Source organism: Panthera pardus, unplaced genomic scaffold (assembly GCF_024362965.1).
Source record: "Panthera pardus isolate Hobbes unplaced genomic scaffold, ASM2436296v1 HiC_scaffold_10, whole genome shotgun sequence".
NCBI classification, from domain to species: domain Eukaryota; kingdom Metazoa; phylum Chordata; class Mammalia; order Carnivora; family Felidae; genus Panthera; species Panthera pardus.
In genome coordinates this window covers 37,844,726-37,859,182 of record NW_026526655.1, presented here as the reverse complement: position 1 = coordinate 37,859,182, position 14,457 = coordinate 37,844,726, and the positions used below count along the sequence as shown (strand labels likewise).

General features: G+C 36.7%; 1 protein-coding gene and 1 pseudogene across 2 annotated transcripts in view; both read left to right on the top strand.

The window, feature by feature from the left end:
- MOB4 (MOB family member 4, phocein) overlaps nt 1-8,440 on the top strand; it is a 43,365-nt gene extending 34,925 nt beyond the window's left edge. For both annotated transcript variants that reach the window (XM_019428359.2, XM_019428358.2), the window contains 3 exons: nt 5,019-5,098; nt 6,144-6,255; nt 6,380-8,440. In XM_019428359.2, the coding sequence (XP_019283904.1) occupies nt 5,019-5,098; nt 6,144-6,255; nt 6,380-6,511 (324 nt within the window). In that variant the 3' untranslated portion in view covers nt 6,512-8,440. The remainder of the gene's footprint in view (nt 1-5,018; nt 5,099-6,143; nt 6,256-6,379) is intronic.
- On the top strand, nt 1,016-1,128 carry LOC128772696 (U6 spliceosomal RNA; annotated as a pseudogene).
- Nucleotides 8,441-14,457: the final 6,017 nt, after the last annotated feature.

The following is a 14,457-nucleotide window of genomic DNA, read 5'->3' as shown; positions in this document are numbered from 1 at the left end:
TTGGTTCAGTTATAATTTTTTTAATGTTTATTTATTTTGAGAGAGAGAGTGTGCACAGCAGGGAGGAGCAGAGAGAGAGAATCCCAAGTAGGTTCCATGCTGTCAGCACAGAGCCCAACGTAGGGCTCGGTCGCATGAACCATGAGATCATGATCTGAGCTGAAATTAAGAGTCTGGTGCTCAACTGACTGAGCCACCCAGGCGCCTCGTAATTTCTTTTGATAGGAATAACTGTTGGTGATTACAAGTTGATGAGTTATCTATTAAAGAAATGTTGTTTTTGGGCTTTTTAACTTTATAGGTCAGTATTTTTTACCTACTTTTTTTAATATTTCTTTTTTTTTTTTAAGTTTATTTATTTTGAGAGAAAGTGTGTATGAAAGTGGGGGAGGGGCAGAGAGAGAGGGAGAAAGAAAATCCCAAGCAGATTCCACACTGTCAGTACAGAGCTTGTCGTGGGGCTAGATCTCTCAAATCATAAGATCATGACCTGAGCCAAAACCAAGAGCCAGAAACTTAACCGATAGAGCCACTCAGGCACCCCTTATATTTCTTACTATTTGTTTGAAACACACCATAATGATTTTCCTCTTCATAATTGGCCCTACATTGAAAAAGTTATTCATGTTGTTTTCTCCTCATTTAGTTTTTGTCATGGTGAGAGTATAGGAAGTAGCAATTGTTGATAGAACATTTTTAGTTATAAGTAATTCCTTTATATTATATAATATCCAGTACATATTCAGTTTTCCTTAGTTATTTCAAAAGTTGTAGCTAGTTTGTTTAAACTATGCATTGCATTTTCCTTGCTCTGCATTCCTTTTAATCCATAGTACTTTTTTTTTTTTTTTTGGATACTTAAACTCATTGAAAATAATTGGGGTTAGGCCAATTCTGCAGAATTATAGACTGTCAAATGATCATTTTATTGATAGACCTCTAAGGCTTAAAGACAAGTGAGTTTCTGTTTGCAAAATTCACATCTGATGTTCTTTTATTTGAAAAGGCAAGTTCTGTGCTCGCTTCGGCAGCACATATACTAAAATTAGAAGAACGATACATACAGACTAGATTAGCATGGCCCCTGAGCAAGGATGACATGCAAATTCGTAAGCGTTCCATATTTTTAGAGCCTAAATGTCCATCAGCTGATGAATGGATAAAGAAATTGTGGTTTATATATACAATGGAATACTACTTGGCAATGAGAAAGGATGAAATATGGCCCTTTGTAGCAATGTGGATGGAACTGGAGAGTGTTATGCTAAGTGAAATAAGTCATAAAGAGAAAGACAGATACCATATGTTTTCACTCTTATGTAGATGGATCCTGAGAAACTTAACAGAAGACCATGGGGGAGAGGAAGGAGGAAAAAAAAAAGTTAGAGGGAGGGAGCCAAACCATAAGAGACTGTTAAAAACTGAGAATAAACTGAGGTTTGTTGGGGGTGGGAGGGAGGGGAAAGTGGGTGATGGGCACTGAGGAGGACATCTGTTGGGATGAGCACTGGGTATTGTATGGAAACCAATTTGACAATAAATTTCATATTAAAAAAAAAAAAATGAAAAGGCAAGTTCTCCAAAATAAGAAGTATCTGGTATTTGTCTAAGCAAATAGACAAGTTGACTTACTGGATGACTTATTTGGATGACTAATTTCATTCAGGGTGTTAACTCTTTTTGTGTTAGTTAATTGAAGCAATATTAAGATTATCATTTTATATATGGGAAAATCCACATAGCAGTTTTATTGATAATTTATTGAAATTGGCTACATAGTATAGTGAATTATGTGATAATTGCAATTAGGAAACTGAATCAAGAAGGCTAGTTTCATTTTGGCAAATAGTAAAGATGCATTATTCTCACTTTAGAGTGGAAAAGATACCCAGTTTGTGATGTATTATGAGATTTATATGGACTGTCATTGTCATATTTGCTTTTTTTCTTGATTAGTAATAAATATAAGATAGGATGATTATCAGCATTAGGTCTTGTGAATGAGTCTTAGAATTGTAACATTGTTTGCTGAAGACCAGCTCCATTGAATTGTGTCAAGGGAGGATGAATGATGGTGGCATTTTCAAGTGGTAAGTTGTATGCAAAGGAATTTCTGTAAAAATACAAAAGAAAATCTTGAAAGGACACTTTATGAACTCTTAGAATAATTGTGTAGTCAGGAAATAATAGCAACTAACAAATTAGGAACTAAGAAAGTTGTTCTTACAGATGAAAAGAACAGGGAAGATTGTAAAGTAGAAGAGGCAGGGTGCTCAGCACCAATGGTGATTTTACTCAATGTTCTTGAGAATTAAAGAGTCATTGCAACAGATAGAGTTAATTGTACATAGTGACTGTAAGTGACAACTTGTTATCAACAACAACTTGTTATCATCTGCTAGCCCTTTCAGTCACATGCGGACTGCAGTAGCATTATAAATATATATTTGGCAAAATAGAATTTATAAAAGCCTGTGAACAAATTGCTTCTTATTTTGTAACCTTGTATATTTTGCTAACTTTTTGCTGTTACAAATGATACAAAATAGGATTAGTTAACTGAGAGTTAATTGGAGAGAGATGGAGGGAAGCAGCTAAAACAGGATAAAACCTTTCCCCCAAGTCCAAAAAAGTTTTTTTTTTCTTCCAGTAACCAATCAAAGATCTAAATTTATGCTGATACAATAGTAGTCATGAACCACATGCAGCTACAGAGCATTTAATGTTGGTAGTCCAAACTGAGATATGCTCAAAGTATGAAATAGAATACCCTTTCAAAGAGTACAGAAAGACAACATCAAATATCTCATTAAGAGAGAACTAGGTAATCTGTATACAAAAGAATGAAGTTAGACCCTTAACTCACACCTTATACAAAAATTAGCTCAAAATGATTCAAAAACCTAAATATAACAACTAGAATTATAAAACTCTTAGAAACATATGTGTAAATCTTCACGGTCTTGGACTAGGCAATAATTTCTTAGATATGACCCCACAAACACAAGTAATAGAAGAAAATATTCAGATTTTATCAAAACTAAAAATTGTTTTTGCCTCAAAGGACACTGTCAAGAAAGTGAAAGGACAGTCTATGAATGGGAGAAAATAAATCATATGTCCGATAAGGGTCTGATACCCAGATACATAACTATTGCAACTCAGCAATTAAAAAACTACCTAGTTGGGGTGCCCGGATGGCTCAGTCAGTTAAGCATCCAGCTTTTGATTTCGGCTCAGGTAATAATCTCGTGGTTTGTGAGTTCGAGCCCTGTGTCAGGCTCTGTACTGATAACGTGGAGCCTGCTTGGGGTTATCTTCTCTATCTCCTCTCTTTACCCCTCCCCTACTTGCATGCACTCATGCACATGCTGACCCTCTCTCTCAAATAAGTAAACTTAAAAAAAATGAAGATTACCCAGTTAAAAATGAACAAAGGATTTGTATAGACTTTTCTCTGAAGAAGATAAACAAATGGCCAATAAGCACATGAAAAAATGCTCATTAATCATCAAAACCACCATGAGTGGATAACTGGAATGTACAGGATGGAATATCATTCAGCCATAAAAGAGAGTGAAGTTCTGATAACATGCTACAGTGTTTATGAACCTTGAGGACATTATGCTGAGTGAAATAAGCCAGACACCAAAAGGTAGATGTTACATGATTCCACTTACATAAAATATTTATAAAGAGCAAATTCATAGATGCAGAAAGTACATTAGAGGTTGCTAGGGGTTGGGGGATAGTGGACATGGGACATTATTGCGTAATGGTTTACAGAGTTTCTGTTTAGGATGATGAAAAACCTTTGGTTGGAAATACATAGAAGTGATGGTTGCACAGTGGTGAATGTAATTAGTGCCATTGAGTTGTACATCTAAAAAAAGGTTGAGACAGGGGAGGGGGCACCTGGGTGGCTCTGTCGGTTCAGTGCGTGACTTCAGCTCAGGTCCTGATCTCATGGTTGGTGAATTTGAGCTCCACATCAGGCTCTCTGTTGTCAGCATGGAGTCTGCTTGGGATTCTGTCTCTCCCTCTATCTTGGTTCCCCTCCCCCCCCCCCCCAAACTGTCTCAAAATATAGAAACTTAAAAAAAAAAAGGTTGAAATGGCAGAATTCATCTTAAATGTATTTTACCACTTTTTTTTTTAATGGAAAAAGAAAAGACACACCCCACAATGGGGTGATGAAAGTTTTCAGGAATGTAGTTGATGATGGTTGCATAAATTTGTGAATATATTAAAAACTTCTGAGTTTTTATTTTATTTTATTTATTTCATTTCATTTCATTTCATTTTATTTTATTTTATTTTATTTTTTAAAGGTTTATTGTTGAAAGAGAGAGACAGAATGTGTATGGGGGAGGAGCAGAGAGAGAGAGGGAGACACAAAATCCAAAGTAGGGTCCAGGGTTTGAGCTGTCAGCACAGAGCTCAACATGGGTCTTGAACTTATGAACTGTGAGATCATGACCTGAGTTGAGGTCAGATGCTTAACCGACTGAGCCACTCAGGTGTCCCTGAGTTGTACATTTTAAAAGAGAAATTTTGCCAGGGCCCCTGGGTGGCCCAGTCAGTTAAGCATCCACTCGGGTCGTGATACGAAGCCCCACATCGGGCCTCAGTGTGGAGCCTGCTTGAGCCTCTCTTTCTCTGTCTCTCTCTGCCCCCTGCTCCCCAAAGCAATAAACATTTTAAAAGAAATTTTATGGTATGTGAATTACATGTTTGCTAATTTTTAAATACCCCAAAGTTCATTAATAATTTTTGTATCAGTTATATGTTGACATAATTTGGGGTAGATAGAGAAATATATCATTAAAATTAATTTCACCTGTTCTTTTTTAATGTAGTTTTGTTGTAACATTAAATTTTATAGTCATTCTGATATTGTAAGACGTTTTTCTTCAGACATGCTCATGTTTTTGGAATAAGACAAGTATTTCATAACAGACCTCATGCAAGAGGTAGAGCTCTATGTTGATGCATTTTTTATATCCTTTCCTTTATAGTGTCCTGCAATAGACTATACTAGACACACACTTGATGGTGCTGCATGTCTTCTGAATAGCAATAAATATTTTCCCAGCAGGTAAATAAAACTTGTAAACATGGTGTTAAACTTTTTTGGATTTGATTTGAAAGGTTGATGTTTTTATTAAAACAAACTAGGTTGCTGCTTAATGAATTGTGTTCTTTAAACTTTTTTTTTTTTTTTTTAAGCTATTTTATATTTAGCTAGTTGAGAATTACTCAAATTTTGAAATTAAGGTTGTGGTTAAACTAAAAGCAACAGCACTTGGCTCGCAAAGCTCACAGGCCAGTTTTGTCAAGGGTACTTCCTGCAGAGCTGTCCCTCTTCTGCTTTAGAGTTGTGGTATTTACACACTTAACTTCTTGAATCTGTGATAGAGCTAGCCTCCTCTTAGACAGCATGCCTGAAGAGCACAATTTCCTAAGTTGGACTGGACTGCTTGTTTTTGAAGGATTCCTTATCCTTGCTTACAGATTTTTAAGATCTGGGAAGAAGGCTCTGCATATTGTAATATATTATTAGTGAGGTTTGTTACTGGCCTTTTATTCTGTGAAGACACTTGTTATCAGATGGATAGATTTGGAGATTCCCCCCCGCCGCCCTAAATATCAACTTCAAAGAGCTCATATAAAATATGTTAAAAGATACTATTTTTTGCTTCAGTATCCTGTATATATTTTTTAATATCAAAAATATGCAAGCATTTTTTATTTGAAAAAATCAAATTCTGTACAATAAAGCAATAATTCCTTTTAGTAGTTTTAATCATCTGTAGTGTACAAAGTGTTAATGTGGTAAATATTATGTTCTAGGAAATTTTGATTTGTTGGAGATTTAATTGCATTGAACTTTCATAAAGTCTCAAAGCTTACAATACTGAGTATCTTAGGCACTGTGGTTATGTAGAAAGAGCACTGGCCCAGGAGTAAGGAACAGGGAGGGGTCCTGGTCCTGCTCTTGCCACTTATTAGCACTGTGACCTTGCACTGGTCACTTTTTTCCCCAAGGTTTAAGTCTCCACACTTGTCAATTGAGAAGATTAGACAACATTGTTCCTAAGATCTGTCCAGCTCTATGAATCTGATTTCTTTCCTATTTCTAGGGTTAGCATAAAGGAATCATCTGTAGCAAAACTAGGATCAGTATGCCGTAGGATTTACAGAATATTTTCACATGCTTATTTTCATCATCGGCAGATATTTGATGAATATGAAGTAAGTATATTTCACTAATTATCCTGATGCATTCTTATCAGAATGACAGTAATATACATGGATATTACATGTAGGCTTTTTTGGTTTTGAATAGTAAAATATCTTTTTTTCTTCCTCCCTACAGAATGAAACATTTTTGTGTCACCGGTTTACTAAATTCGTGATGAAATATAATTTGATGTCCAAGGATAACCTGATCGTACCAATTTTAGAAGAGGAAGTTCAGAATTCAGTTTCTGGGGAAAGTGAAGCATGAAGGGAATCATACAGAAAAAAATGTACTGATCACATAATTAACAATAATTATGTACTGTATATATATCGTTTAGACACATCAATCATGTATCCATATTATAGTTTCTTTGTTTAGTATAGGTTTTTGTATGCTGAGTGTTGCCTTTTAAAACGGGAAATACTTTTTAAGTTATTCATGAGCTGTATATTCACCAGTGTGGCACTCATGGTTTTTAAATAAGATTAGTATTATCTGTTTATAATGCCTGTTAATAAAAGAATTTACAGTTTGGTAAAATTGCTGCTAAACAATCATTGGATCACAATCCTCATCAGATAAACCTGTCTATGAAAAGATGAGTGAGCTTGAGGTTTCGCACAAGCCATTTACTAAAGAAATAGTAATATTTTCCTTTGGTTTTACCCCTAGTTTAGATATTCTAGAAAATTCTGTAGTACATAGTTCAGTCTTAACTGTTAACTTTTCAAAAATGAGATGAAAGTGTTTTCAAATTCTGTTTATAGTTTTTGATACACATATATGATTATGTGTATAATCCAAATATAAATGCAAATGAAGTATTAGTAATACCTAAATAATTTTACTGTGCTACATAAAGTATATTCTAGACCAGCATACTTGGAAAGGACTTACCTTTCTGCAGCAGTGGACTGTTAGATACAAGATGATGATAATGATAAGGCATGTAAATGATGTTCCCACTGGAAACCTGCCCTGCCCTTCTCATTTCCCTTAATTCCTTACCCAAACTACATTAGCTGGGAAGCTTTTCACCAGACTGTGATTTAGTGTGGCTTATACCTATTTATATTTGTATTAATTGCTTACAGATTATACCTCATATTAGCAATTACATTACACTACAGGAAAAATGTATTGGCATAGGCTCTTGCTTATCTTTGTTTTGCAAAATTGTTCTAATTACTTGGAAAGCACTCTTTAAGATAGTTTGATTCTTCCTGTTAGTAATATTAATCTTTTCATTTAACCATCTAAGAAACATTTAAGAGTTGAAAAATATTGTAGTATTTATTTTACATCCCTTCCCCACAAAGTTTATGTTTGAATTATATGCACATGTGAGTCTTTTTTTGCAATAATTCACAGCTTCCAAGGGTGTTGAATGGTCATACATTTTTTTGACTTTGTTATAATTCAGTATCTTGAGAAAGATCCAACTGCAGATTTTACAACCTTTTCATCTACTGAATGCAATTTTTAACAAAGCACTGGAGGTCTTGTTGCTAAACTGGTTGTAATGAGGCACTAAGATAGGGCAAAAAATTATACATGTAGTGAAGAAAATATTTTAAATCCATCTCTTGAACAGAATTAACAAATGAGAACTTTTTCATTTAAAGGGGTTATTTTGAAATGAAGATGAAAATGTGTTCATCTTGATTTTTTTTTTCAAATTTAAGGAAATAATTTATACCATACTATACAACAAAGGACATGTAGCAAATATGTAGGAAATAGCAAACTGAGTGTGTATGTATATATTTATGCCTTTCCAAGCCTGGCAGTGTATTTGGCCTTGAACAGTGCTATCCCAGCAGCCAGTCGTTACTTTAACTCACAACTAACTATCTTTTTAAGAAGTTTTGTGTTCATAGTGAAAGCAATGTTGACTTTGAAATTATGCATTTATATTAATGTCACTAGAAACCAATGGGAGTAGTAATTTTTACACAAACTTGCTAAATATTGAGAGACTAAACTACTAAGTTAATAAATTATATATAGCAATGTAGCTGTTCTCTCTAGATGGTGTCTCACAATGGATTTCTGTTGCTTGATTATTTTCATAGTAAACATTTGAACTAAGGCCGTGGCTGGGATTGGTGATCTGGCTAAGTATATTGAAACACATTCTGAGTAATATGACTTGGTGTTAACGGGGAAATAAAGTATGTTTTTTCTTACTCATTCCATTTTCCCTGTATTGTGTGTTTGGAATTGATCATAAAAAAAAATACCCCAAAAAGAAAACATCAGTTTGTAGGCTTGCTTTTGTATTCACATTGAGGTCTTACTCATACTCATTGTACCATGAAATTGACTCATTGTACTAGGTATAGGACCTAAATGAAAGTTACTGTTTTTCCTTAATACTCTTTACAGAATTTTGAAAATACACATGTATGTACATAAGTGGCATTAAAAAATTAACCTGACAAAAGATTGATTTATACAGTAAATCTAAGAAAGGAGGAAAAGAAAACTCGCAGTTCTGTGCAATAAGGAAATTAGGTTGCACTTTTTTTTTTTTTGATTATCCAATATAGATCCCAAAATTAAAACTTTCCATGAATTTTGCTCCTATAGTCAACTCACTCTTAACTCACTCTTTCTCCTGTCATAACTGGGAAAGTAGCTAACTTTATGTTTCTGTAAGTATCCTAGTTCCCTTGTGTGTGTACATTTTCCCTGACTTGAGGTGTTAACTTTGCATTTCTCAGTTTCTCAGTTAAATTCTTAATGAGTTAATGCTTTTTAATAGAATCAAATTAGAAATCCGTGATTACATAGGGCAGCAGGGTGGCTCAGTTGGTTAAGCGTTCAACTTTGGCTCAGGTCATGATCTCATGGTTTGGTTCGTGAGTTTGAGCCCCATGTCAGGCTCTGTGCTGACAGCTGGGAGCCTGGAGCCTGTTTGGATTCTGTGTCTCCCTATCTCTCTGCCCCTCCCCTGCTTGTGCGCGCTCTCTCTCTCTCTCTCTCTCTCTCTCTCTCTCTCAAAAACAAACATTAAAAAAAAATTAATCCATGATTACATTGTTAGCAAGGATAATGTTAGTTTTTTTAACTTGTTTTATTTTTTATTTTTAAAAATTTACATCCAAATTAGCATATAGTGCAACAGTGATTTCAGGAGTAGATTCCTCAGTGCCCCTTACCCAAATTTAGCCCATCCCCCTCCCACAACCCCTCCAGCAACCCTCAGTTTGTTCTCCATATTTCTGAGTTCCTTCTGTTTTGTCCCCCTCCCTGTTTTTATATTATTTTTGTTTCCCTTCCCTTATGTTCATCTGTTTTGTCTCTTGAAGTTCTCATGAATGAAGTCATGACATTTGTCTTTCTCTGACTAATTTCACTTAGCATAATACCCTCCAGTTCCAACCACGTAGTTGCAAATGGCAAGTTCATTTCATTCTTTTTGATTGCCGAGTAATACTGTGTTGTATATATACACCACATCTTCTTTATCCATTCATCCATCGATGGACATTTGGGCTCTTTCCATACTTTGGCTATTGTTGATAGTGCTGCTAGAAACGTTGGGGTGCACGTGTCCCTTCGAAACAGCACACCTGTATCCCTTGGATAAATACCTAGTAGTATAATTGCTGGGTTGTAGGGTAGTTCTATTTTTAGTTTTTTGAGGAAACTCCATACTGTTTTCCAGAGTGGCTGCACCAGCTTGCATTCCCAGGGTAATGTTACAGTTTTAAACCCACTAACTGATGTTAAATTCATTGTAATAGAACTAATTTGTTTTTTCCCTGGGTATTTTGCCCCGTGATGACAGCTTTTTGCCTGAAGGCTTCCTATAATTTTATTTGCACAAATTCTACATTTTATTTATATACCTTTTGAATACTTCTTAAGTGTAGTTAAAAGGTTTCTTGGTGTTTTTCCTTGCTATGCAAATGTTTTAGTAAAAGTTGATGTTCATTTCTTGGATGCAGCTAATTGTTGACAAAGACACTACTGATGTTTAACACATTTAGCTACTTATTTGAGATGGTCTAAAGATCTAAATGTGGCTTCTGAAAAAATAGGCATTATTAGTGTGGTATACACAATAAAACCAGATAACTGCCAAGTGAAACCACTAGAGGGTTAGATTACTCATCTAAAAGATTTGATTAGGAGCCTCACTCTTAGCATTTGGGGATACCTGGTATTTTATGTGGACTGGAAATCTAACTGCTTCATTTGTTTGATTTTTCTGCTATTTACATTTATTTTTATAATACTCAAAGCTTTATATCAAATGGGAGAACCTAATATAATTAAGCAGAGAATACTAATTTTGACAACCTACATTCCCAAAAGTTAAATACAATTGACATCCTGCACTTCTATCCATGAAGTTAGTAAGAAAATGTTTATTATTATTTTTTAATGCTTTATACATTGTTTTAAAAGATATTAGGGGCGCCTGGGTGGCTCAGTGGGTTGCATGTCCAGCTCTTGATTTTGGCTCAGGTCATGATCTCAGGGTTGTAGCCACACATCAGGCTCTGTGCTGAGTCTGGAGCCTACTTCGAGATTCTCCTTCTGCCTCTCTCCTGATCTCTCTGTATCGCTCTCTCATACATTTTAAAAAGTAAGAGGTTGGGGTGCTTGGGTGGCTCAGTCGGTTAAGCATCCGACTTTGGCCAAGGTCATGATCTCACTGGTCCCAAGTTCGAACCCCAGATCGGGCTCTGTGCTGACCACTCAGAGCCTGGAGCCTGAGATTCTGTGTCTGCCTCTCTGCTCCTCCCCCACTCACACTGTTTCTCTCTCAAAAATAAACATTAAAAAAAAATTTTTTTTTAAGTAAGGTTAAATCAAGTAGGAATGACGGGATTGTGTCCTCATATTTTTCTATCATATCCCTCAGAGATAAACTGGAGGAGTTAAAGGAATAGTAAAACTCCTAAGATGAGAAAAGGGTGGGTATGGTCACTATTACAAATGAGATCCAATTCCGGTAACTTATTTATTTATTTAGAAAGAAGCATGTGCGTGCGTGCATGGGTGCCTGTGAATGAGGGAGGGGCAGAGGGAGAGAAAAACTCAAGCAGGCTGCATGCACACCCAGCTCGGAGCCCAACAGGGGCTCAATTTCAGGATCATGAGATCATGACCTGAGCCAAAATCAAGAGTCAGGTGCTTAATGGACTGAGCCACCCAGGTGCCCCTTCAGTAATTCAATGGAATCCTTTTGATTTTTTAGGGAAATCCCTACTTCTCTGCCCCCCCCCCCAAAAGTTACAGTGTTTTTTGTTGTTAATATAATTTATTGTCAAATTGGCTAACATACAGTGTGTAAAGTGTGCTCTTGGTTTTGGGTGTAGATTCCCGTGATTCATTGCTTACATCCAACACCCAGTGCTCATCCTAACAAGTGCCCTAAATGCCAGTCACCCATTTTCCCCTCTCCCCCACTGCCCCGATTAACCGTGTTTGTTCTTATGTATTTAAGAGTCTCTTATGGTTTGCCTCCCTCCCTCTCTGTTTGTAACTATTTTTTCCCCTCCCCTCCCCCCATGGTCTTCTGTTAAGTTTCTCGAGATCCACATATGAATGAAAACATGATCTCTTTCTAAGTTACGGTGTTTTAAAACCAGGTGTGCATAGGAAAAAATATATGCTTGCCTTGATTTGGGTAGTATTTAAACCACTTTAAAAATACTTGGTGCTTCTGGTTTTTTTAAACATAATTTTGCAAAGCAAATGCAGATCTTGGATTCTGATCCTTGAGATAACCATTAGTCAGTGATTGTATTAATTTTTGAAGTCTGCTGTAGTAGATTTAGTGGCTTAATATAAATTTCTTCTCTTACAGTTCTTGAGGTCAGAAGCTTGAAATCAGTTTTATTAGGGCTAAAATTAGGTTCCTGTTTCTTTTTAGAGGCTCAGGGGAAAATCCATTCCTTGCCTCTTTTATTGGCTGGAGGCTGCTGGCAGGCATTCTCTGGCTTGTGGCCACATCATACTACTCTCTCCTTCCATCATTACTAATGCCTGCTCTTCTGTAGTGATCTCTCTGCTTCCTTCTTCTCAGGACATTTGTGATTATGTCATTGGGCCCACCTGGATAATCCAGGATAATTTCCCCAATGCAAAATCCTTAATCACATTTGCAAAGTCCCTTTTGTATACAAATTAATATTCACAGGTTCTGGGATTAAGAAGTGGACATTTTAGTGGACTTTAATAAAGTGGACTTTATTCAGCCTACCACAACAATCTTTCAAATTCATTGTTAATTCTCCATTTTATGTGCTTAATTTTTAATCTGATTATGGTACTTTTTATTTCTTGTATGTTATGTACTTGAGATGAACTTGGAATTTCTGCAATGGCAGCAATCTGACTCTGTAAGCAACCAAACATTCCAGGCCTGTTAAAATTTACCTGGTTTTCCTCAATCAAATCAACCCAAAATGCAAGAGGGTTATCCTCTCTAATGCCACAAAGTTCTCGTATTAGTGTCATTATAAAACAAGGCTTTTGAATTCCACCAAATTATAAGATTCAACATGTTTCAAATAGGCTCTCACATTTATTTATTTTTTTAATTTTTTTTTTTTAACGTTTATTTATTTTTGGGACAGAGAGAGACAGAGCATGAACAGGGGAGGGGCAGAGAGAGAGGGAGACACAGAATCAGAAGCAGGCTCCAGGCTCTGAGCCGTCAGCCCAGAGCCCAATGCGGGGCTTGAACTCACGGACCGCGAGATCGTGACCCGAGCTGAAGTCAGATGCTTAACTGACTGAGCCACCCAGGCGCCCCAGGCTCTCACATTTAAACAAAACAAGGTAACTGCCAACTCTTGCAACAAAGCTGTTTAGAGGGAGGTCAGCTGAGGGCTACCCTCTTTCTCTGTTTTCCTCTTTATGTAGCTTTCATCATCCTCTGTGACCCGGGGAAACGCAGGTGGTATGTCCCAACCCCACTCTTTCCTCTAGGAACTTACCCAAAGTGAATGTTGTTGCTGTCACCAGATTTATCTCCCCCTCAAGAAAATATTTAACAATTACTGTTTATTGATTTGAAAGAAGTGTACCTTTTACCTCACCTCCTACATTTCCCAGTGGTTTCCCAAATGGATGGCATATCAGAGTCATTTGTGAAGCTTTTACAACTCACGTCTTCCAAAAAGAAAATCTAAACTGCAATTTCCTCTATCCCCATACGTGAGTGTGCCCCATACCTGTTGGTCTGGAATCTTTAGGAAACTTAGTAGGGCCATCAGGTGTGTGCAGTCTTGCTTAGCATATTCTAGACCGAGGAACGTATTTATCTATTTGGGAGCAACACAGACATTGAATCAGCCTTCATATCACCACTTAATTTGGGTGATTTGCTTAATTTTGGGAACTGAATCTAAAGTAACAGCTCTTGTTAGCACAACCAAAGGGCTCTGTGGTGCTGGTATTAGCAAATCCCAAGGAGAAAGATGAGAAAATATATTTAGAGCTAGAAAAGAACCTTAGGAATTACTGAGTTGAGCCTCCTTTTTCTTGTCCTCTTGTTTTATCGATAAAAAAACAAAACAAAAAACCTCAACAAGAAACCAAGGCCACAGAAATTAAATACTTGTTCAGAATTTCCACAGACAGATAGTGCAGAGCTGGGGCCTCAGATCCCTCAACGGTGTGGAACTTAATGTAGAAAAGACGAAGAGGGGCGCCTGGGTGGCTCAGTCGGTTAAGCGCCGACTTCGGCTCAGGTCATGATCTCGCGGTCCGTGAGTTCGAGCCCCGCATCGGACTCTGTGCTGACCGCTCAGAGCCTGGAGCCTGTTTCAGATTCTGTGTCTCTCTCTCTGACCCTCCCCCGTTCATGCTTTGTCTCTCTCTGTCTCAAAAAAAAAAACAAAAAACGTTAAAAAAAAAAAAAAGAAAAGACGAAGAAAGGAGAAAAGTTCATCTGATGGGATCTAGGAAACCAGCATCCCCTGCCACATGACTTCTCAGTAGTACAGTACCATAAACATGGGCCATCAGGTGATTGCCATTCTTAAAACACCCAAGTTAAAGTGCATGTTAGGATTCTCTAGCTGGGTCCTAAAGTACTTCTTGGGGCCAGAGCTTAACAAGGCAGTCTTTATCTTAGTCTCTGGGAGCAGGTTAGAGTCAGGGAATTGTGTGAAATTTTTTCATTTAATAGAGTATTTGGTACATCTGAGTGTAGTACACTAAATAGTTGGGAGGTTTGGGGG